The following is a 23833-nucleotide window of genomic DNA, read 5'->3' on the forward strand; positions in this document are numbered from 1 at the left end:
CATTAATGTGAAATAGAATTATATGCATCTGTCAAACATTATAAGAATAAATCCATGAAACATAAAATTACTTCCTATCAGTGTGTTTTCAGCGCTCACAAATATTTGCCTTAAATTTCAGGTCACGAAGTGGTTTTTTACAGCCATAGCGATCAATTTAAAGCTGACATCATTCTGCTTTTTGATCCACATAATCTAATGTTCCACTTAGGACTGAAAATGTAGGCAAAGTACTGAAAAACTCAAACTAATGCCAAGCTCCTGTTCCCAAGAACATCATTTTAACATCATCTAAAGTTGTGTCCTGATTATCATGTCTGACAGATGATAGCAGATGAAAGTTATGTTACCTCATTATCTTTATTGCAACATTGTTTACAGTACAATACCTGCCAGCAACATATTAAAATATATAGAGATACAAGAAAATAGACATGAATTGAAGGACAAAAAGGTTTAAAAGCACTTTGAAAATGATTACATTTATCTTTTTACTTGGACTAAACCTTTAATTGCTATTTACATTATACAAACTAGATATGCATATAGAATATAAAGGGTATACATTTATATACATTATTTATAAATGCTGGCCAATATCAATATTTAATGTGTTACTATTCAATCATACGCTTTTCAATAAATCACACAAAGAGGGAGACTAACAACACTGAGGTCTAAATACAGGTCCTCAGAGATCATCTTGTATCAGCCACTAACACAGGGCTCAGGAGGTAGAGGGGGTCGACCACTAATCAGAGGGTTGGTGGTTCGATCCCCTGCTATTCCAAACTGCATGGCAATAAAAAAGTGTGCAAACAACTGTGTGTACACAATTGAAAAGTGCTGAATGCATAGAAAAAGCACTGTGTGAATGTGGCTTGTGGTGTGGTGTAAAGCGTTTTGACTGGTTGACAAGACTAGAAAAGCACTATGTAAGTGCGGTCCATTCCAATTTGATACACTGCATCCCCTCACTTTGTTGCCTTGTGTTTACTTGTTTTTTTGTGTGTGTTGTGAGGTTTTGAAGGTTTTTGTGTGTGTGCACCTTTGAAAAACTTTACTTACTTAAAAGGGAGTTTTTATTCCCCCGTCGCCAAGCACTTTGGGGAACTGTTGGGTTTTTCTCTATAACAAAGTAAAGTCTCGGCCTTACCCTGTAAAGTGCCTTGAGATAATGTATATTATGATTTGGCGCTATACAAATAAAATTGAATTGAATTGAATTTGATTTACCAAATGGCTTTATCAGACATACATCCAAAAATTAAGGTCAAACTAGGAACAGGAAGTTGGGGATAAATATAACCCATGCACTGGTTAAACACCACCAGACACAAAGCCCGAGTGGCTGATTCAGATGATTCCCTCTGCATACAGATACATAAAGACAACCAAATACCTAGATAGAATCAAATAAAATGATTAAAAGAGGTTTGTTGTGTAACAAATTGACAGGACAATACTCAGTTACCCATACAGCACTCACTGTAGTCTGGTGTAAGATTTTATCTTTAGAAAAAATATAATGAAGTGTAGGCAAGTACACCAGCTCACTAACAACTCCAAGTTAGTAGGTTAATGTCTGCCAACAAGCAGCAAGGAAGTCAGAAATGACCCAAACGATATCACTGATGATATACCATTGACTATTACAGACAGCTATAATTATAATAATAAAAAAAAAACATTAAAAAAAACAATCATCAAGAGGTTTTGCATCTTGCATTTCATCACTGAATCAGATTCAACTGATATGCTTGAATAAACAATAAACATGAAGTTTAACACAACAGTTAATATATCAATGGTAGGAGACAAATACTTGAATTATACTTCTGATTAGAGTATAGGTCCAGGTTTAACATCACAAACGCTTATAGCTACTATAGTTCAAATACAGTGGAGCCATGTTTTAATTTTTTTTTTAAACAACACAGACACTTAAAAACCTCCAACAGAACATCCATCAAATTTTTTTGTTTTATCTACAAAACAGACCAGAGGAGGAAGCTAACGATTGCAGGGGCTCACAGGAAAGTTAAGTTTAACATTATTTCAAGTAACGTTTGAGAAGACATCCATTTTATACCACTGATACATTTCTAATTTTCTTGTAATCTACATTAGGTTCATTAATTCATCAAAGATTTAGTCATACAAAGGGGTATGCCTTTAAATCACATCTGGCAAAAATGAGAATTTCTTACAAATAATTTGCTTGTGTTTCAACTTATTAATGGCTGAAGGAAGTTGTGCTTATCAAAGGAAAGTGCTATTGCTAACCATCAACTTCAAGATTGTTAAAGAGACAGTAATCCCATGTCGGTCATTTCTGTTAGGGCTCAACCTTGTGCTGGATGCACAAATATTTACAGATAGCAAGCTGGTAAAAACCACTTCATGATGCGACCCTGTTGTTGTTTTATACGTGTTTTGGTTACCTCTGATTACTTCCAGTAAATGTTCAGAAACAACACATCAAATCTTCCATGTAAAAATCATTCCTGCTCAATGAACACTGAGAGGTAACTCTCTTCTCTTCATTTTATTTATCACTTTGATCTGATGAGGTCTTCAGTACCATTTCTCACTGACATGTACACAGTAATACTGAAAAAGAGAAACTCTTTGCACAACATAGGCATTCTTTTATACTATTTGTGATCTGAACAGCCAAGAACCATTTAAAACTGCTCCTGACCTGAAACCTGCCTCTCTGATACTGAATGCCTCAGTAAGCATTAACTGAGGGTCAGCTCATCAGTCCATACTGCATCGTCTGAGGTTTTCATCAAGTAGAGGTTTTTCATAAAAATATACATCTAGATCATATTGTGTAGGAATGTAATGATAAATGTGCTCAAAACACTTGTTTTGCATCCTGCTCTGTCAGAGTTGAGAACTTCAACACCTCTAGCAACAGCCGTGTAAGTACAGCTGGAGCTAAAGGCTGCACACCTTAAAGGAATTGTTCAACATTTTCCAGTCTTAATACTAAGCTAAGGTAACATGGCTGTAGCTTCATATTTACAGTACTGACATAAGAGAGGTGTCTATCTTCTCATCATTTCCCAAAATTTTGAACTATTCCTTTAATTCATCTTTCAATCTGTGAAATAGCTTTTACTATCACTTTCCCCTGCAGGTGCACAGAATCGCAAAGATGTAGTTATTCAAATAACTTAGAATAATGATAAGAAGAAGAATAATAGACTTACAAATAATAAAAGAATTGTCTATTGTTCAATAAATTTCATTCAAAATATTCAAAAGGGAGGTTCCTCAGATGGCGTATTCTAATCTGAGTAGTTTGCAGATCATAGATCATCTTAGGACAAGACAGGGACAGCAAGGAGTGGTAGAGGTTCACAACCAACATGGGGACAGGTGTATAAAGAAAAGCAGCATCCTACATTGTTACTTTTCTGTTTTGAATTTTTTTTTTTATATCCATCCCACAAGGCACAGCCTCCAAGTCTCAACATCAATCTTTATGCACCTGGCCTCTCAGTGAATTCACTATCAACTTTCCAGGAAAGTCTACTGGCCTGGATGTGCAGTCACTGTTTGGCAGGATGTACAGTACAATGTAATGTCATTAGAGTGAGAGCATTTGCAGAGGGACAGAGAGCTGTCCTGAACTCTAAACTACTCCTCTGTGGCCAATATCCTCTAATGGAAAAGACAGGGCATCTTCAACAATTAACATGATCCAAAGTAAAAACAGTAACATTACAACACAGCTCTAAATCAACAATATAAAACCTGAAAAAAAGAGAAGGTGGTGCCTAGTGACCACTGCTGGCTTTACTGGTGCCCGATGTCCAATCAATGATGATAAAGCTGAGACTCATTATCATAAACAGGAAGCCTATCCCAGCAAAACAGGCAGCCTGGAAGAGAAAGGGAGTAATGAGAGTGACAGAGAACAGGAGATAGAGAGATCATGGTAAGAACATTAACTGGACGCATCATTTTCAGTCAGTGTCATGAGATTTACAGTAACTGTAAACATAGTAAATCATTGAATATGTGAGGGTAACAGACACATTTTTCAGTCTTATTTTGCTCATGTCGATAAAAAGCCCAAACATTACTGGATCCTTGAGGTTTATACTAAAAAATCAAATCTAAAACTAACACATCAACCATATCAACTAGTGTAAATATGACAGTTTACATCAAAATAATAGTCAGCTCTCTCTGGTGAACACTGTTGTCACTTTTCATAAATTACCTCAAACATATCTTTTTTATCATTTTGGCACTGCAATTTCTTGTTACAGATCAGCACACAGAAATGCCAATATTTATATATCTTTTTATATTTGTTTATTTTAGATGTAAACTCCAATCAACATCTGGCAACTCTATCAGTGAAAAATCAATACTTAAGAACAGTGGAATAAATGCAACGCCATGCCATGCACCTCAAATGTCGGTCCATTTTTTGTTCAGCATCACTTTTCTTACTTTTGTTCACATGCACCATTTGTATATGTATTTCTTCCCTCTATGTTTTAGTCAGTTTCAGTCCACAGAGCATCTACTGCACATTGATGCTACATTTTAAAACAGATTAATTTTATGTAATCTCACCTAACCTAAAATAAATGCAACTATACTGAATTTAATTTTCTGTTATTCATCATGGGATGCTCACCAGGATTTTGGGCACCGAGCGCAGTGGCTCCTCTTCTTTGGGTACAATACGAATGTAGAACACGGCAGGGAAGATGAAGATGAGACATGGGGCAGATGTGGCACCTGGAAAGCAGACAAAAATACAACAGAATTATTACTCCATAAATTCTAACTTTAGCTCTATTTCTCATAACAGTAAGAGCTGCTGCTGATAGCACTGTAATGACAATGTAGAAACAAGCAGCAAAGGGGAACAAAGAATTAGCTAATATTTATTTTGTTCCTCTACCAGAAATGAAAAATGATATGAGGCTTTTCAATTTAATGTTTCAAGCGTGAATGAGCCTGTTAGACTCCATCTGTAAAAATACTGCACATCACGCCACACCAGAGTCCCACAGTTAGTGAAAAAATCTCAATCCAAATATCTAATTGCTGCTGTATATCATGATGTCATATATTTTGAGTTAGAATAGGTTACCTCTAAAACTACAATTCTGATGGTCGCTCTTGTCAGCCACACATTAATTTTTTTTAACTTTTTGTCATTTCATCGTTGTACAATAACATAACAACAGCAAGTGGGCATTCTTGTAAAAGGAATTTTATATATATATATATATATATATATATATATTTTAAGTCTTGATATGCAAAAGTGCATATATATATATGTATATATACATGCACTTTTGCAGAACCTAAGCATTTGTAATAATTAATGTCAATGTTGGTGCATTATGTCACAGTGTTGGTTTAACCTACCAATAATCCCAAAGATGCCCAGGATGTTGGGGGCAAAGATGACCAGCAGGTTGATGAAAGTGAGCAGAATGAAGGCAATGGCAATGTGGCGAGGCCAGTTGAAGGTCTTGTTGGGAAACATCATCTGCTGAATTGCTCTCCGTACCTGTTTGTAACAAAAAAAAAAAAAAAAGGAGAGGCCATGTTCAATTGTTTCACTGTTTCACAGAAAATAACTGGTATCTTAATTTGCCAGAATCTAAACTCTAGGTGTTAAAATTGTGCTTACAGGAAAGAGCACAATGGGTACAGTGAGTGTGACAGCAGTGAGCACAGCCACACGCACACACAGAATCAAAGTGTCATACGGGTCAATACGGCTGTAGGTGTGAAGCAGCTCTGCTTCCACTTCACCTGGAAGAGATGAAAACAGAGGAAAATAGAGTAGGTCTAAGTATGAACCACTTCCCCACAAACCGACAAAAAAGCAAAACATCACACAAAAAATATTAATTACTTAGAAAAATAGAATACATGTAATATTGATTATTAGATTAATTTGAATACATTATAATAAGGAGTAAAAGAAATAATGATGTTTTATTAACCTGCTTGCCTCCCAGTGCTTCGCAAATGGTTATTCAGAATTACAGTATGACCACTAGAGGGCGTAGATGTATCATGATGCTTTTCAGCCTACAGGATTACTGCTCTGCTATGACATACTGTAGTGATTCAGACATAATAATATGTTGATATGGACACAACAAAAATTAACTCACGGATAAAGAAATCATGACGCAAAATGAGGCAGTGTAGCATAGAAAGAAAGATAGATAGATAGATAGATAGATAGATAGATAGATAGATAGATAGATAGATAGATAGATAGATAGATAGATAGATAGATAGATAGATAGAAGAAATATGAGAGAGAATACTCTGCAATACTCTGAGGAGGACAATGCCTCACCATAGAAAGTTAGGTATCCAAAAAGAGCAGCCAGGAAGTACATGCCGTACATGACTGCAATGGAGATGTTGGCCACATGCTGCATCTTTTTCTTGGTGGCACTGAAATCAGAAGATATTGCCATGTGATGTCACACACACACACACACACACACACACACACACACACACACACACACACAAACAAACAAACACACATACAAGATCAGGACATCCACTGTCAAATGACAGACAGAAAGCATGTAGCCCAGTTACTATGAAGTACCATCTTAAGCTGTGGGGCTACTTGTGTTGCAGGAATATGCCTCAAATAATTTTAGGAAATTAATCTCAGGAGAACAAGCAACGGTGGTTCAAAGCAGGATGATAAATTCAAACTTACAACATGCTACATCATAAAAGCAGTGGCAACTCGTTTCAAAATAAAGTGAAAGCAGTGCATGTGACTAGGTTATGATCAGCCAAGCACAAAGCAGACATAGTAGCTTTCCTCTTTCTTATGCTACTGACTTCTTGCCCAAAACTTTGCAAGAGTTTTCCATTATAAGAACATACTTGCGCAACTCTGTGTAGATGGGCAGAACCTCGGGGTGGCACACAAAGGCGAACGCCAGGATGGGGATGGTGTAGGCCGTCTGAAAATGAATCCCAACAAGTCACCATAGATACAGTAGCGCCATCCCAGACGTCTTACCACCAACCCCGCGCTTTACTGCTCATTACTCCCTAAGACACATCACAGAGAGCTAATTGTTTCCCTGTGATTAACTTGGTCCTGGCTGTGGACCAGCCTTAGCCTATTTCAGAATGCCTTACATGTAAGCTGCTAAGCAGCAGGAATCAGTCTTACTAGCCTCGGTTAGGAAAGACTCATACATCTTTAAGGGATGCTAATAAAGACTTTTATAAAGGATTTTATAAAAATCAGGAACAACTAGTGAGTATTTGCTAATTCTCTGGAAAGTAAAATTGTTTCAGCAAAGTAAAGCAGTGTAATGTCACCATCTAACACATTTAAGCATCTTGCTGTGATTAAAAGTCTTTCCAGGGTCTTGTCCTGCTGTGAAGGTATGTACTGTGAGTAACAAATAAGGGTACTTAGAGAAATGTCAGGTCTTTCCCATTTCACTCATTACGTATCTCTTTGGCCCACAAAGGGCAAACTTGATGAACTCACTATAAGTAAGAGAATGCCAAAGCAATTTTTTACTCTTCAGCTGACAGGAGCAGACAGCTCAGGGGTCACTGTCCATCTTTGAGGCTTCCATTAATCGCAGACTATTGTCTGTCACTAACAGCTTGATAAAAGCCCTGATCTCCTCATGGGTGCAACTCAGTGCTTCAAACCAAGTGTGATTTCCATGCTTGGATTGTGAGCTGTCACTGGCAACATGCTGAACATGACTATGATATAAGTGGGTGGCTGTCAGTGGCCATGGCAGTGGAAATGGTCTTTTCAGACTGAATGACATGCGTAAACCTACTTGTGAGTTGAGATTGGCCATTTTGGGAATACAAGCAGGGTTGTCCTCCCCACCGGGATCCGTAGCACTGACGTTCAGAACACTGGTAGTGCCATTAAATGTAAAGTCCACAAATGGACAAGGGATATTAAACTTCTTGTAGATGACCTGTACAGTGAAACGGAGGGAGGCATTAAGCAGAAACAAAGACTATGGAACACAGTTAGCATACAGACAGGCGGAAAATACAGCACTGAGAGAGCCAGAGAAAGAGAGAGAGAGAGAGAGAGAGAGAGAGAGAGAGAGAGAGAGAGAGAGAGAGCAATGCGTGGATTACAGCTCACACAGCCAAAACTAGGTCAGAGAAAAACAGAGAACCAGTACAGCCTGGAACTGCAGCATGCAAACATAGTCCATGGCAATGAGTAGGGAGAGTGGGGAATACTAAAGAGGTGGTGGGAAGATGAAAAAATAAACATTTTGTTACAATCTGATCCCAGTACATCTGAATATGCTGCCTTGATGTTTCTTCCACAAGGCAAGAAACAAGAAGCAAGACGCATGATTTCCAGCTCACGTGTATGTATACCTTGAGACGGAGGACTTACTGAAATGAGGAAGAAAACCATGCAGCTGAGGGAGAAGCCACTGGTATATCCCAGGTATCCTAAAACACAAAGCTTCATTAGCATTCCTCCTCTCTGGGATTACAATGTCATGCTTAATTTCAAATATGTTACACCAAAAATAGTATGTATTAAATGCTAATTTAAGGTATTTATAATATCTCCCATAGCTGCTTAACTCTACTACTTAAGTCTACTAACTAATCACTAGTGAGGTAAAGCAGCATTTTTCCTGTTGAACCAAACTGATTTAATGTGCTCAGAGTAGGGGCTCATTAATGACTCTGACGGCACCGACTTGCTCTGTTGTCCTTGATGTCTCGGCAGGAGACAAATGTCTTACGAGAGGTCAGCCAACACGTCTCCTTTTCTCACTTCCAAACTGGCTTTCCCTGCCTTTCTCTTCCTCCACTTGTTTCGTCTCATGTGCTTGCTCATCTGAAGAGACCGTGTAACACTCTCTGCATCACCTTGTCTGCATCGACCTTGTGAAACACATTGGGTTTGTGTACGTGTGAGCGTTATTACTTTAAAATGAGTGAACTCTTGTCAGTCTAGCAGTGCTGTGTGAGTGTGTCTCAAATCAATATCCACCTGAAAATATCTAAACACAGAAGGTGATTAGGAGGTCATCATAGCCTTCATGGTAGTTAGAGAACTTGTTACTAAAGCAGAGGACCAACATCCCCTGAATGTCCTTGAGCTAGTCACTGTGTAAAACCTTATGAGCTCCACAGATCCTGTTCTGCCTTGAGCCCTGCAAGATGCTGGGAAAAAGCACAATGCTTCCCCACAGTGATCAATAATATTCAACCTTTAATGATTGATATTCCCAGCTTTATTCTTATATGAGGGTTTTTCATCAATCTTTTATTATTTTCCTTTTGAGTTAATAGTAATGCAGTTTTGTTATCCTTATCCTACTGTTAAAGCGTAACCCCAACCCATTTGTTAATGGTGGCCAATGTTAGCAAACTTAAAGTAAATATTGCTGTATTACAGACATTATTGAGGTACTTGGATTTTATTATTCCTCTACACTTGTCCCACTGTTACAGTTAGCATTTCAGCTAAATGCTAAGCAGTCATTGAGCATTTAGCACATTATCCCATAACTTTCATTTGGAGCTGCAGTGACCGCTGTTCAGTAAAACTTACATAATGTCACTTTAACCTTGTCATGCAAAATGTAACACAAAACAAAATTTATAAAGAAGCTCACACTGACACAAAGATGAGTATCCCACTGTAAGCAAGACACAATATTACACACTCACCGAGCTGTTTCATTAAAGCCAGTGGCAATATTACTGCAACAGACACAAAGATCACAAGGTAGTTTCCATTCAGGTACCATTCACTGCAGAGAGACAGAAAGACACAGAGACAATTAAACGTATTGATTTTGAATTACTCGGCTTAAACACTCCACTCAGTCTCACTTCTGTTAACCATTTACACTGTGTCAGATATTGATCTAGAAGACACGGGAGAAAAGTGTGTAAAATGCTAGAAAATGAGGTGTGCAAGAGGTGAGGCTTACATAGTGGAAAAGACAGAGGTAGTTGTAGATTATTTTATCCCTCCATAATTACTCAAAGCCAAGCAAAGGTAGTGTTATTCACAGCTGAACAGATATTAACACAAATTAAACTCAATGGTTGCCAAAACATCTAATATTTAGAGTGAAAGGAATAAGTCTCTTTGCTCCGAGGACTCAAAGAACTATATCTGGCATTGAGGACACAGAAGTCATGTCCTTAATATTATTTATGGGAATGTTTTAACCGTGGGGAAAAGTTAACATTAGACACAACTTACAAATGGCAGTTTTTTTTAGAAGAAGAGTCATGCCTATTTACAACATCGCCCACAATGGTCGAATACAACCAGTGATATTAGGGATCACTACCACCGTACGAACAGTATAGAAAAATCTTATATATTGTCATATATTGTAAACCCTATATACCCTAAAAATAGTATTCTTCATTTAGGACACACGTGTTAAGAAGTGTCTAAACTTACAATGTACATTGTTTATATAATATTATACATAATCAGTTTATAATTGAATTCATTGTTAACTCCCAGCACTTGTGCTACAGTGACGTGGTATCCACTGGCTGACGCACAGTTAAGTGGAAACTATTATCAAGTGTAAACATTGTGTATGACTAAACATTGTGCAAAGGCAGTGTGGCTACTTTCCACTGCCAAACTAGAAAACACCATTTTGACTGAACAGAGGACATGAATATGAGAAGTTTGGTAGAGCACATGACAAACAGACTCCACTGACACAACCTTGCACATGTCACTATCTCATGCGCAGCCATATCTAGGAAACAAAGCTCTGTGAGCTATATTTAGACTGACACAGGCGGGGTGATTAATTTGTCTTCTATCAGGTGGGAGACATTGCAGAGATGCAACATCTGTTGCAACACACACTGTACATTCACACATCTCAAAAAAGAAGAGGCTCAGCTATCCTGTTGTCACCCCACCCTCTGGCCATCTGGATCAGGGATATAATCTCTCACTGATACACTCATGCACCCAAAGCTGCAATATTTTGCCCAAGCATCTAAAAACACACAGGTGCACAATCACCAATATTCACAAACAGTGAAAAAAAAACAAAAGCAAAAGCAAAACAAACACACACACACACACACACACGAACACACACACACACACACAACCTCAGGTGTTCATTGATTGTGCATGTGAGCTGATGAGTAATAGGTTTGTTAAAAGCGACACACATCCAGAGACAGAAACAGGTACACACTGATGCAGTGTACAAGAAAACAAGCAGATCTTTTAGAAGAAGATCAGTTTCAGCAGAATAAATTTCACCCTGAATTTTTTGTTCATATACACAACCAATCATTCTCGTGCTTCCTGCTGCAAGAACACCATCTATACAAATATACATTACAGTAACAGAAAGTGTAGGAAAAAACGCAAATAAGCTTCTGATTATGGTTCATCAGAGCCCCTTAAATCAATAACAAGCAGTTACAGTGTTTGCTCCACAAATGGTATTTTTATAATTTGATTTTCACCTGGATTTTTTGTTACAGACATTTTTAAAATAAATACCAATGATACATTGAGACAGGCAGTCAAAACTGATCATAATCGACTGTAATTCATTGTAATGTTTGATTATAAATTCTATCATTATAGTATAATCATATTCTATTATACAGAAGTATTTATTGCAGAGCTGTTGTATTTGCTTGCATCAGATTGTGGGGTGTCCCTGTTATTTTGCCCACCCCCTGTACAGTTTACAAATATAAACACACACCCACTGACAAGATGAAATACCACAGGGACAATCGAGTCTGTCATTTCAAATAAACAGTGATTGTTGACCATGGCCCACAGCATCAAACACGGCTACATAGAGAAAACAGCGCTGGCATCAGAAAACCATGTAGACATGCTGTCACAGTATATCATTTCTATAGTCTAAAAATGTATGAGCAAATGCAGAAGCAGTAGTAGTCTTTATTTTCCGTACTATAGGTTGAGTCCAGTGCAGTACATGCACTTGTTTCTTTTGTCAGCTCTGTTGTAACATGATTTAGAAGCAGTAAAATGTCATCACCCATCTTTTCTGCACATTTCAAAAAGAGGGGACCTTCACTCTGTTGCAGAGATTTCCAGACAACTATATCGTACAAATACTCCATTTTCTCCCCTCCTCCCCATCACTCAGTTCTCTCAAAACAAAAAAGTAGGTGAGGAGAGGCTCGAACTGGGATAAGGGTTGAGGGGTAAAGGGGGTAACATCACAATCAAAATCTCATCCAAGGAAGTGAGTGTTGTTTGTCTCTGAGGCCACCTGCACTGGCCAGTGACATCCCATGGTTTACGTTTACAGCCACGGAGTCTAGCTGTTTCTCGGTGGCCTAGCTGCTCTCCTCCTTCGGGGTCACTATCACAGCTGTTCTCACACCAGCTGCTCAGCACATGAGGAGCAGCACCAGGTCCGCCAACCAGCACAGCCTGACTGGACTGTTCTGCAGATTAAAATCTTTGCACACGCAGGGTTACTGCTTGAAGTCCCATAGAGAAGTGATGGGATGTCACACTGCTTGTTTTTAACATGAGCAGATTACTTTTTAATCTTTAGAACGCATGGCAGTGTCAACAAATGTTACACTGAAACCGATTGACAGCATTCACTCTACATTGACTTACTTACTGCAAAGATAACTGACTGACAGTCACAAAAGACAACAGCTACACTTGTAAAAAGGGATTGGTGTGATAATAATTTGAATGGACACCAGCACTCTTGCATTGGATTTCAAGATAATGATCAACAACATACTTGATAGCTATAGAACTTTCATACCAAGACCAAGTTCATATGTATATGTATACATATGTAGAGAAAATGCCTTGTTCTTGTTCTAGTAGCCCATTTCTAATCAGGTTCCCCCCAACATCTGATGAGGACCTTGATAACCTAGGTGACATCTGAGCAGATACATATGACCAGGAATCAAACCCTGATCTCCTTTACCAAAGTCAGTGGTGTGAACCACTGAGCTACCCAGGCACCATCCGGACAGGTGACCCCAAAAACATCTGGGGTCCCTGTCCAGAAGAGCACAGTTACAGCTAAGATACTGTGCAGAACCCTCAAACTCCCAGGACCAAATCTTGAGGAAGACACACACACCATCCCAGGGTGTATATGTATGTGTGTGTGTGTGTGTGTGTGTGTGTGTGTGTGTGTGTGTGTGTGTGTGTGTGTGTGTGTGTGTGTGTGTGTGTGGGTTTGTGTGTGTGTGTGTTTTGCTCAATGAATGACCACTCACCCTGCAGGTTTGTCCACCTTCAGAAAGGCCTGGATGACCAGAGGAAACTCGTACTTGACTATGTACAGGTAACTGGACATGGCTGTAGAGGGGGGATATATGCACACACAAATGTGCTATTACTAACATACACAGAGGTGTACCTGTAGTACAACCATGACCATGAAGAGCACACACACACACACACAGACACACATAATCCCAAGCAACAAATCACAGAATACTATGATCCGTCATGAAACAGCATAGAATATAAAAAAGTGTGTGTATGCATAAGACAGATGGCAGTGTGTGACCTCACCTCCAATGTTCTGCAGTGTGATGGCAATACCTGCCGCCATCTTCCCCGGGGTCCCAAAGGCCCTGTAACCAAGCTGTTCATATGCACGAATACCTGAACCACAAATAAATAAAGGTATATATAATTAAATCCACACTAACAATGTCTTGGACTGTATAAGTATATACAACTTGTTGTGCAGCAGGAGAGTACTGGGGGTTCACACCTTGTGATCTTACCATCTGACTCTGGTGGGTAATCTAGAGGTTTGCTTATCAGAGGGTGGAGATTGTGAAGCTGCATACGTACCTACAATACCAGACGACTTTAGCAGTAAATGGATGGAATAGGATGAGAGGCCTGCCACCACTGTTAGAAGTATCCTGAAACAAACAAAATAAACACCAGCATCATGCATTATAACCACTTCTTACACAAACAAAAACCAACACCATTATCGTACCAAATTGTAGTTTTCTAGGTTACATTTTTACACTGTACATTACTCTGTGGGCTATTTATACAGCTGCAGCAGAGATATACATTTCCTGGATGCCGGTACATAGATTGTGTTGGTAAAGCAGAATCCCTGTGGTTCCTCTTCACACTGGATTGTTACTCCAGCTGAGCCACATACACTGCCCTATCAGCCCCTCTGCCCTCGGCCACAGTAAGTAAGCACACACTCCAGATGGACTGCTTCAAAATAAACATTTCCAATTCAATGCTGACATTGACTCAGTGAGGAATATCCTTTGACGTTAATCTTCATTTCTAAGTGGTGGAATAATCTACTTCAGTCACAACAGTCATTACCTCCATTTTCAGTAATAGACTCTTAAGAAGGACTGTACTTGCAATCATTCTGGCTCCACTGATGCATATTCACAGCTTTTACATGTTGTTCCGCTTCACACATCCTGCTGCAGTGATTAGCTTCGATCTTTCCTATTCAATCACTGCTGGATTCGTCTATTAGGTTCCTGGAATAATTCATTTGGAGTGGATAAGTAATCCAGTCCCAAAATTATGTTCTACTGTTGTTCTCATTGAAATTATTCTGCAGTATGTGAGAGTATTAGCTAGGTCTATTTTTTCAAAGATATCCAACCTTCCAGAGTGGTCTTTGGGAAGAAACCTGGTGCCAGAGGCAACACATGATGCCTCTATCTGAGTAGATGTGGGACTTTTGTATCAATTTAACATTAAGAGGTCAAGAAGTGCTTTATGTCTTACCCATGCACTGATCTGATAATTCCTTATTCAAATCAAATTTAGGCATTAGACATCTAGATTTTATTAAGGCAAACGTCTTGTACAGCTGCTTCAGTCTGGGCAACATTCCGCATTTTAGAACATGTCCTTGGTTAAAGGAAAAAAAGATTTTGCACAGAAACTTTATATTTCACAAGTGAGGTATCAAAAACTTACTGGCACTAGTATTGAATCCCTGCAGACACCAACATTGTTGGACGTTGATACTGAGTTGAATGTAGGTTGTGATGTCGGGACAATGCTTGGTGCCAACATCAATTTGAAGTAGAATACTGACGACAACTGACGTTGATGTTTTGCTGGTTTTAAGTTGTGTTGCTACAAAACCAAATTTCAACATCTTCCAAATGTCACGTGCCAACAACGTCTTGACATATAAAACACCAGCATTCTAGTCGTGAGCAAAATCTGACGTCTGCTAAAGGGCAAATGTCAATTAGCCAAAACTGGAAAATCACACTAAGGCCTATGCAAGACATCAACTATTTATTTTGATTTCTCAACTGTATCTGCAACCCTACATATATGTTTGATGGAACCACATCAAAACTGGAAAAGTAAGCTGTCCATTAATGCTATTTTATTGGCCAGCAAGGTGCACAATATTTTTTTTATTTTATTTTGTGGGAGATTTTGGAGAAATATCCTAATTTAAAGAATTTTTCTTAGAATGTAATTTCAGGACGAATCCTTGGCACGAAGAAGTTTTGTGAATGGAAGTTGATCGACTGACTTCCCCTGACCCAGTCCCCCTAATTCCAACTATTTTCTATTTTCCCTCTTTTGTTGTTACTGTTGGCGACATTAACTTTCTGTCTCTCTCTCTCACACACACACACTCTCCATTCCTCTTTCCTTTTGGAAAGGCCAGGCAGCACGTCTTTCACCCCGACTTCAACTCTTGGCCAGTTAACAGGTTTTTTTTTTTGTTCGGCTTTTCTTGGAGCTATGTGGAAGAATGCAGGGCTGACTTGTGGTGGAGGATTTAGTCAGTCAAGTGGCAGTGGGAGGACAGATCTGCTGACAGTCAGACAGACTGGCACACTTGGGTCACTGTAGCTCTGCTCACAGCTTTCCACCCCGCTGCATTCCTACCCGGGCCAGGGCCACTGACCTGCTGAAGCCCCTCCAACAAAAATCTGTGTGATATAAAACATCAGGCCACAAGGGAAAGACAAAGGACATTCCCAAACACGTACTGGATATAATAAATTATCTCGTACATTCAATATCATTAAGTGCATGAGTCACATTGCGGCTCTCGCTAAAAACTGATTGGATACAGGATGTACTATACACCATAAATGTCCCTATTGTTCAGATAATCCCTAACAATACGCCATAGGCAACACTCTCGACTTCCTTTTGATAATATATTTATAGTTACAGTTATATAGTTACAGCTATATATAGTTACAGCTATCAATCAATAGGAATAGCTGTTAACATATGATGAGTAATTGATGTATCTTGGTTCACGTCAGTGTGAAGTGGATGAATAAAAGGCTTGATAATCCTTCAAGGTTCAGTGTTCACAAGATGTACGCAGCAATGGAGAGAATGAGAACAACAAATATTGTGCAACTGGCCTATTTTTCCTTTTTTTTTTGCTATTGGCATTTATTTTGCCTTTGTTTACCTTCCGGTGTTTGAGCTAACATGGTCGCCTCATTTTTAGGTCTTCTGTACCCTTTAGGAGCAGGACCCGAGGTTCAGAATGACACAGTACACTGGTAGTAAAAAAAGATGAAATGTTTTTTGAGGCGATCACCAGCCTGGAGTCCAATGTGGAACACAGAAAAATTGCCAGTAATCCTTTGCCAAATATGTCACTGACCCAGCCTGTATTTCTCAGTAGCTACTCTATTGTTTGCTACAAGATCATGCAGATATGCACACAAAGACACAAAGACAAAGCCTTTCATCTATTACAGGATGGATAAATACACGCTATCTGCTCCATTTGGTCACGTACTGTTAATTTGCACGTGATTACATGTCTTCATCAGAGTGAAATGTGGATTAATCAGCTTCATAGTTCATTTCAGCGCCTGTCTAGCCTGTCTAAGTGTCAAAGACAGTGGCGTTTGGTGACACAGGGCTCAGCCGTTTCAGACAACAGACAGCTTGAAAAACCACAGTCACACAACTCAGCTCAAATTAAGAAGCTTTCTCTAACACAAGGGAAAATCCTCCAGACATGACTGCCTTGGAAAGGAGTTCCAAAACCGTTGCTGAATAATATTTTAGGGCCGTGATAACTGTTCAACATTAAAACCAGCTTCCCATTCCTCCCAGATTGATTTGAATATCGGATGCTAACATGATTATGCCATTATTTTCAGTTGTAGAGTGTATTATGAAATGCTACACAAGCTGCCTGTGACCTTCAAAGCGAAGAGAACATCTAGTTTTTCACTATAGCTACAAACTTCACTTGAAACATAGCAGCAATACGAATGTCCAAAACATTGTTTCACCCTTCACTGGAACTCTGCATTGTAATTTTATTCAAGGATGCTTAGTTAAATAAACTGCACTGCCTGAATTTTCTAAGAAATGTTATACATGGGGGCTTACAGCAATGCCCTTAGTCTTTTCTCACAAATACTCAGCTTCAGCACCAGCCACCTTGCAATCTAGCATCATTAGGAAAAAGTGTCAGAACAGCACGCGGAAGACGAGGAGGTGAACGTGTTGATGTTTCCAGTGATATCTGGTGTGACTACCCTCTAGCAGGTCTGATTGACTTGGAGAAAAATGCAACAAAACAGATCTTAAAACTGGAAACCTCATAAAACAAGGGTGAATTTAAAACACAGTAACATGTGCATCTGAGATCTAAGCATGTAAAGCTTTGACATCAGTCCAATATCATCATCTAGGCTTTTTTGCAGCAATTTTTAAAACGTGTGAGCCACACTATTGCATTGGGTGACATGTACCCTCACTGTAGTGCACATGAGTGCTGTAGGTTTTTGACTCCATGCCACATACACTATCCGCGAATACACTAAATATGCTTTAATCCAACGTAATAGTTACTCCAATGTGGGCAGGCTTCCTTAAGACCACACAGAGCCCAGCTGCTTCAGGAAATTACTTTGTCTTTGAGGCTATGTATATGTGACCTGTTTTTATAGATTTACATTTTCCATGGGAACCAGTGAGCTTGGGCCTGAAAGTATAGAGTCAGAAATTATTGAGAGATGGACTATAGCATTGTTAGTTTTGGTCTTCTCTCAGGATTTGTTGACAACAACAAAAATAAAGAATATCAAATTAAAAGCGCAGATGTCTTCGTGCTTGTTTGAGCTACATTTTAAAGTGACTGGTTTAACATAAACCACTCCCCTGGGTTAAGTAAAGACCTTGGAAAATCATGTCAGAGAAGGGCAGTGCCAGAAACAAGGCTACAATATAGTTCCCTCTACAGGGTGTTATACAAAGTGTCTTGAATCTTCTGGTACTCTCCACTGTCATCATTCAATTCTTGGAAGCAAGGTTTAAGTATTCTCTGCAGCTTAAAGGTCAAAAGACCTCCAGTGCATCTAAATCAGATAGAAAAAAAGCATGGATGAAAATATACATAATCAACCTAGAAGCTGCAGTCAACTGTGATGTCATAATCTTGACAGACAATGCTGCTGCGGAGGCTTTTATATGTTAAGCCTGTCATATATACAGCACATACACCCACTGGTTCAAGGCAGAGAATCAACCACACAGAAGCACATGTTGTTATTTGTGATTGCAGTTGCACTCATTTACAGCACATTTAATGATTACCAGTATGCTATTAATCTAAACCTTTATTATCAAACAAATATGTTCTGTGTCATTGGTGTCTGTGTCATAAACAGGGTCTGCTGCCTGCCTAATACAAGCCAATTACAAAACAATTAGGTGCTATTTTTGTGTGACGCAGGCCTCGACTGGAAAGACCTCAGCAGGAAGAAAGTGAGTCATACAACATCTGTGAGCTGTAATTCCGCTCTAATGCTTCCAATCTGCAACCATGAAGTTACATATTTATCAAATCACATGTGCAGTGCATGAATAACTTACAAAAACAGGAGGACCCCTGTGTTGGCCATGGCATATGCCAGACCTAGGATTCCACTTCCCATGATTGCGTTGCCCAGGTTGAAGACTGACATCCCAAACGAGGTTTTTCCTTCAAACTACAACATTTGCAAGACAGAGGAGAGGAATGAACACGTTAAATTCTCTGACAGTACTTGAAGGTACTGCATATGTTATAAATATAGGACTGAGAATAGCCTGTCGATGTTTGACCTTACATCTGTAAAACGCGTCGTCTTCTTGTCCTCCACACCCGATAAGAACTCCTGGCTCTCTGGGAGGTTGGTGCCAGTATTCTCAGTTCTGTGAGGACTAATAAGAAGAAACACTGTCATAAGAACATGAGGTAAAATGCACAACTAACAAAAACACTCAAGATTCACCGCAAACACTGCTATTTCTTTGTTACAGGGCAGGCTCTGGTTTAGGACAAGTTTCTTTTCTGTGCATCTGTGCTAATTCCCAAACAAGACACAAGTGGAACAGACAGCACACACTTAATTTAAAAAACACATTAATTATTGCATCATACATACCTAGCATTTTGGGCACTATTGGGTACAGTTTCCCTACAAGCAGTGTAGAGAGAGGCCATCCATCACCCAACGAGAGCACAAAGTGGAAAAACAACACCCTAAGTCATAATATAATAAGGCAAATAATACAGTGAAGGGGCCATTTATAAATTATCATTTGTATCCTGGAGAGAGACATTTTAATTAAACCATCTATCACAGCGAACGAGGGTACAGAAAAAAAACTGCTAGACAGCCAGGGACATGATAATTAGGCATTAAGCTTACTCTGTTATCCCACACAAATTATAATGTATAATGAGTGAGCAGGTAGGAGGTGAATGTTTTGCTCAAAGGCACTCCACCAGGCAGTTAATGGACATATATTATGTGTTGTTATAAAGATTATGCAACCCTGCAATTATGGGACAATCACTCTAGTGACAATGCTGAACTGCCACCCCAGGCAGCAGGGTGACATAATCAGTCTCACCACACACAATTAGCTGCTATGTTTTTATCTCTATCCCTAATGTAATGTGACCATTGAGGCCTGTCATTCAGGTATTTTACTATTATATTTTTTATATTTTACTAATCCCTCTAGCTGATGTGTGTAGAATTACAGCCGAATATACTGCATCTCATCCTGCCTCTATAAGTGAGGGTCAGGTCCCTCTCGTGCTGATGGAAGCAGCCCTTTGATTAGTGAAGAAACCGGCACAGGCGAGTAATTCAAAGATACCAGTTGAGGTGGTAAGTATCATTAATTAGTATTTAGTTCCAATAAATTGGGCTCCATGATGTTTACTGGAGTAGTAGTAAAGGGACCACTATTTTGCTGCAAATGAAGATGATCACTGAATGTAGTTCACAAATATCACAAATCATTTTTTTTTTCAACTAGTGGTATTTTCACTTTTATTTATCATGTTTTGAGTCTTTTAAAAGTGTCAAGATTTTTGTCAAGGTCAAGCACTATAGAGAAATACATGAAAAATACACACACACAAACACACACACACACATATTGTGCATTCTGGTTCCAGACCTCTAAATAACTACTCAAAACTAAAATAAAATGACAATTTATGCAAATACAATATCAACTCTCCTCTTGTGGGAATAAACAATGCATTTAAAAAGGTATTGTCAAGAGAAATATGTAGACTGCGTTTAGTAGGAATATACTCACTTTTCACAGTCGTCTGCTGGAGGAGTTTTGGCCGACGCTGTGATCTCTTCGCCGGGATCATGGCCTTTTCCATTAGGAATAGCGTTCACCTCAGCAGGGGCAGTTTCCACAGTCTCGGCTGGTTTATCCTCACTCATATCTGCTTGTGTGCTTTAGTGTGTATGTAATAATTTGTCTGTTGAGATGTGTTAATGTTCGAGGCTGTGTGAATGTTTGGAAAGTGCTATGAGAGTGAGGTATTTATTCTCCTCCTGGGATCTCTGGAAATAAAAATATGGACAGTTAGCATAACACACTGTCTTAGATTTTATTTATTTTTATTTTTTTTTACATTACCCCGACGGTGCAGGGAAAAAGACAGGAACAATGACACTCTTGTCAACCACTAATGTAACAGAACTGTAAAATTCATTAAGGGATGCTTTTTTATAGTAAAGCAAGTATTACAGAGCCAGACAGGAAACAAGGGGAGAGAGATAAGGGTATGATATGTAACTAAAGTCTCTGGCTCATGTGGTATTTTAAATGATTTTCTTCATCATTAACTACTGTCACATTAAAACTCTGTGATTCCTTCTGCCCTACAAGGCCAACCATCTTCTTGGCTTTGGTCATCATCTTTTTGGTTTTATTTAGGAATATTGTTCTCAATCCCCTCCAAGACTCACCACCTTAACGTGGCGGAGGGGTTTGTGTGTCTCAATGATCCTTGGACTTGTGTTGTCAGGGACATTAGCCACTGTTAGGGTCTCCCAAGGCAGACCAGACTATGAGTGATTCAATAACAACCAGATGGATGACAGTGTCACCTCGCCTGGATAAGGGAAACTGGGGCACACTCCTGGAGCCAGACCTGGGAAGGGAGCTCACAGACGACCGTCTGGTGACTTGGCCTTGGCCATGGGGTCTGGTTGGGCACAGCCCAAAAAAAATGACATGGAGCCACTTTGCTGCGGGCCCACCACCTGCAGGGACACCAGGCCCATGAAACTTCTGACTCAATAGGAAAATTGATAGACACTTGCAATGGCCCTAGCATTGTGTTCATTTCTAGTTTCCAACAATAAGGGACACATGGGACGATACAGAAGGCCACGCTGAGGGCTTTCAAATGAGTCTGATTCTTGTTTGGGCCCAGCAGGTATGATTGAAATTCTATCAATGCTGACGGAGAGGATGACAATGGAGACAACTCCAGCACAAAATTTAATTAAGGGTCTAAATTATAGATTTGTGGCTTTAAGACTATTCATGAATAAAGATTTTGTCACTTTCAAAACATATCACAAAACTCTGGAGATTTGGATGAAAATCATTTATTTGTGATATTGGAAATTTGAGTGGATGACACCAACAAGCAAAAAGTGACTATGGGACCAACAAGCATTTTCACATGTAGCCTAAAAAAAACAAAAAACAACTCCCACTACATCACAAAGTGTGGAGTTGTCCATGAATAGAAGTTTTGGCAAATCCCTTGAATAACTGACACATCAACTGACAAGTGTACATCTAGAGCTGTGACACACTGGGCTTTGCATCAGGCCTCTATTTCCTGGGTATCCTGCTGTGATGTCTTAGCTGACCAGCTGATTTGTGCAGCCCAAAAAGGCCCCTGTGACATGCACCTCCTGGATGCTGTTGACCAAAGCCCCCCTATCTGACTGGTCCTGAATGATCTCCTTTGCTCTGCTGCATAAACAGCAGTGGAGGCTATAATGGAGAGCACTTTGGGGGCCATAGAGGAGGAACACACACAAATAGTTGGACCCCCAGCATGCAGATAAAAAGAGAAGAACCAGCTAGGACCAGCTACGAACCAGCTCAAGCCGTCTTTGTGCCTCCATTTTTCTGCTTGTCACTTTTCTCTTGGTTTCCTCTTTTATTGAGTAGGGTTCAACACAGCAACAATGCTCAGGGTTTTCTGTACTACCATTCCTGGCAACCACTCAGCTGTGTTCCCTCAGGCTTCTTCCGTTCCAAAGCCTGCCCTTTTAAATGTAGCTTTATTGTAATATTATTTTAACACATCAAACGTAGTTTGAGGTGAATAAGCCCTGGTCTTCATCTAGTGGTCCTCTGAACCTGTCTTCCTAACCACGTTGCTGTGAGCTTCACTGCACAGCCAGGCCTCTCGGTGTCTCTGGCTAAAGCCGGGTAACGTGGTTGGGCAGCAAAGCACACTGCACAATGGCACATGTTGTGTGGTTTCCTGGGAACGGGTTGGAGAACAGTGGTACTATTGTGCCAGGCATCATTATACTGCCGGGGCCCCCTTGGCTGTAGTTTGCCAGGCCACTCGAGAGGCTGAAAAGGTATTTCACTGGGCTCTAATTGAAAAGACGCCACCTTGAATTCAGCAAATGCCAGTACCCTGTATTCATGCACAGTTGTAGCAGAGTTGCTGACGGTAGCAATGGCAGAGGCAGGGCCCCTCTCGTGGGACAAATCACTGCACAGAACCTCACTGCCACTCAGATAGTCTACAAATCACAGGGAGGATGGAGGGAGCCATTCAAGGACAACGCACGATAAGCTATCCAGCTACAGGAGTGCCTCTTCAGTTGCCCTGAGCAGTGGAGCTTGAAACAGCAGACCTGATTGGACAGTTGTGGCTCCTATAATTATGTTCTATAACAAAGACAATACATTACATAGTTGTTCAGTCGGAACCTCTTATTTGAGGAAAACTGGTTCTCCTATCCTCCAAGTTTAAAGCAAATGAAGATGAAACAGAGGTAGCTTAAGCACTGTGGGGAAAATAGGACAAGATTTTGCCAGCAGGAACACTGATTCTGATATCAGGTATTATTTGCTAAATAAAGTAAATGCTCTGAATTTTGTTGAAGCATTAAATGTCAGGGACAAGGTCTAAGCGGTTCAGGGGTCAAATCCAGTACAGGAATATTTAATGGAGGATTATTGGAAGTCACAATTTTCAAGCAGATGTGAAATAGGATTTGTCAAATTACAATGTGGATATACGCAATTGTGTTTACACAAATTCAAATGAAATATCTTTCCTCATAGAATCACTATTGGCTGGATTATAATCAAATCTGTTAAATGACAAGCCACAACCAAGAGTTACAACCAAGAACATGAAGGAAAATTAGGACCAGCACACAAACAATTGCGTTCATCCCCACAGGATTAAACCCCAGTTACCATAGCACCATTGTG

General features: G+C 39.6%; 1 protein-coding gene across 2 annotated transcripts in view; it reads right to left on the bottom strand.

Moving 5' to 3' along the window:
• Positions 1 to 341: 341 nt before the first annotated feature.
• LOC139630523 (sodium-coupled neutral amino acid transporter 3-like) overlaps positions 342 to 23833 on the bottom strand; it is a 36930-nt gene continuing 13438 nt past the window's right edge. The window contains exons 2-17 of one of the 2 annotated variants that reach the window (XM_071494068.1): positions 20651 to 20910; positions 19477 to 19509; positions 19159 to 19252; positions 18923 to 19038; positions 13889 to 13962; positions 13601 to 13693; positions 13300 to 13381; positions 9730 to 9812; positions 8435 to 8493; positions 7848 to 7994; positions 6919 to 6998; positions 6365 to 6465; positions 5681 to 5805; positions 5413 to 5557; positions 4667 to 4770; positions 342 to 3896 (exon numbers count right to left, since the gene is read on the bottom strand). In XM_071494068.1, the coding sequence (XP_071350169.1) occupies positions 3792 to 3896; positions 4667 to 4770; positions 5413 to 5557; positions 5681 to 5805; positions 6365 to 6465; positions 6919 to 6998; positions 7848 to 7994; positions 8435 to 8493; positions 9730 to 9812; positions 13300 to 13381; positions 13601 to 13693; positions 13889 to 13962; positions 18923 to 19038; positions 19159 to 19252; positions 19477 to 19509; positions 20651 to 20787 (1578 nt within the window). In that variant the 5' untranslated portion in view covers positions 20788 to 20910 and the 3' untranslated portion in view covers positions 342 to 3791. The remainder of the gene's footprint in view (positions 3897 to 4666; positions 4771 to 5412; positions 5558 to 5680; positions 5806 to 6364; positions 6466 to 6918; positions 6999 to 7847; positions 7995 to 8434; positions 8494 to 9729; positions 9813 to 13299; positions 13382 to 13600; positions 13694 to 13888; positions 13963 to 18922; positions 19039 to 19158; positions 19253 to 19476; positions 19510 to 20650; positions 20911 to 23833) is intronic. The other variant, XM_071494069.1, reaches the window with a different exon arrangement.

The sequence above is a fragment of the Trachinotus anak genome, unplaced genomic scaffold, assembly GCF_046630095.1.
Source record: "Trachinotus anak isolate AG129_WGS33_773 ecotype Australia unplaced genomic scaffold, CSIRO_AGI_Tana_v1 ptg000013l, whole genome shotgun sequence".
Classification (NCBI taxonomy): domain Eukaryota; kingdom Metazoa; phylum Chordata; class Actinopteri; order Carangiformes; family Carangidae; genus Trachinotus; species Trachinotus anak.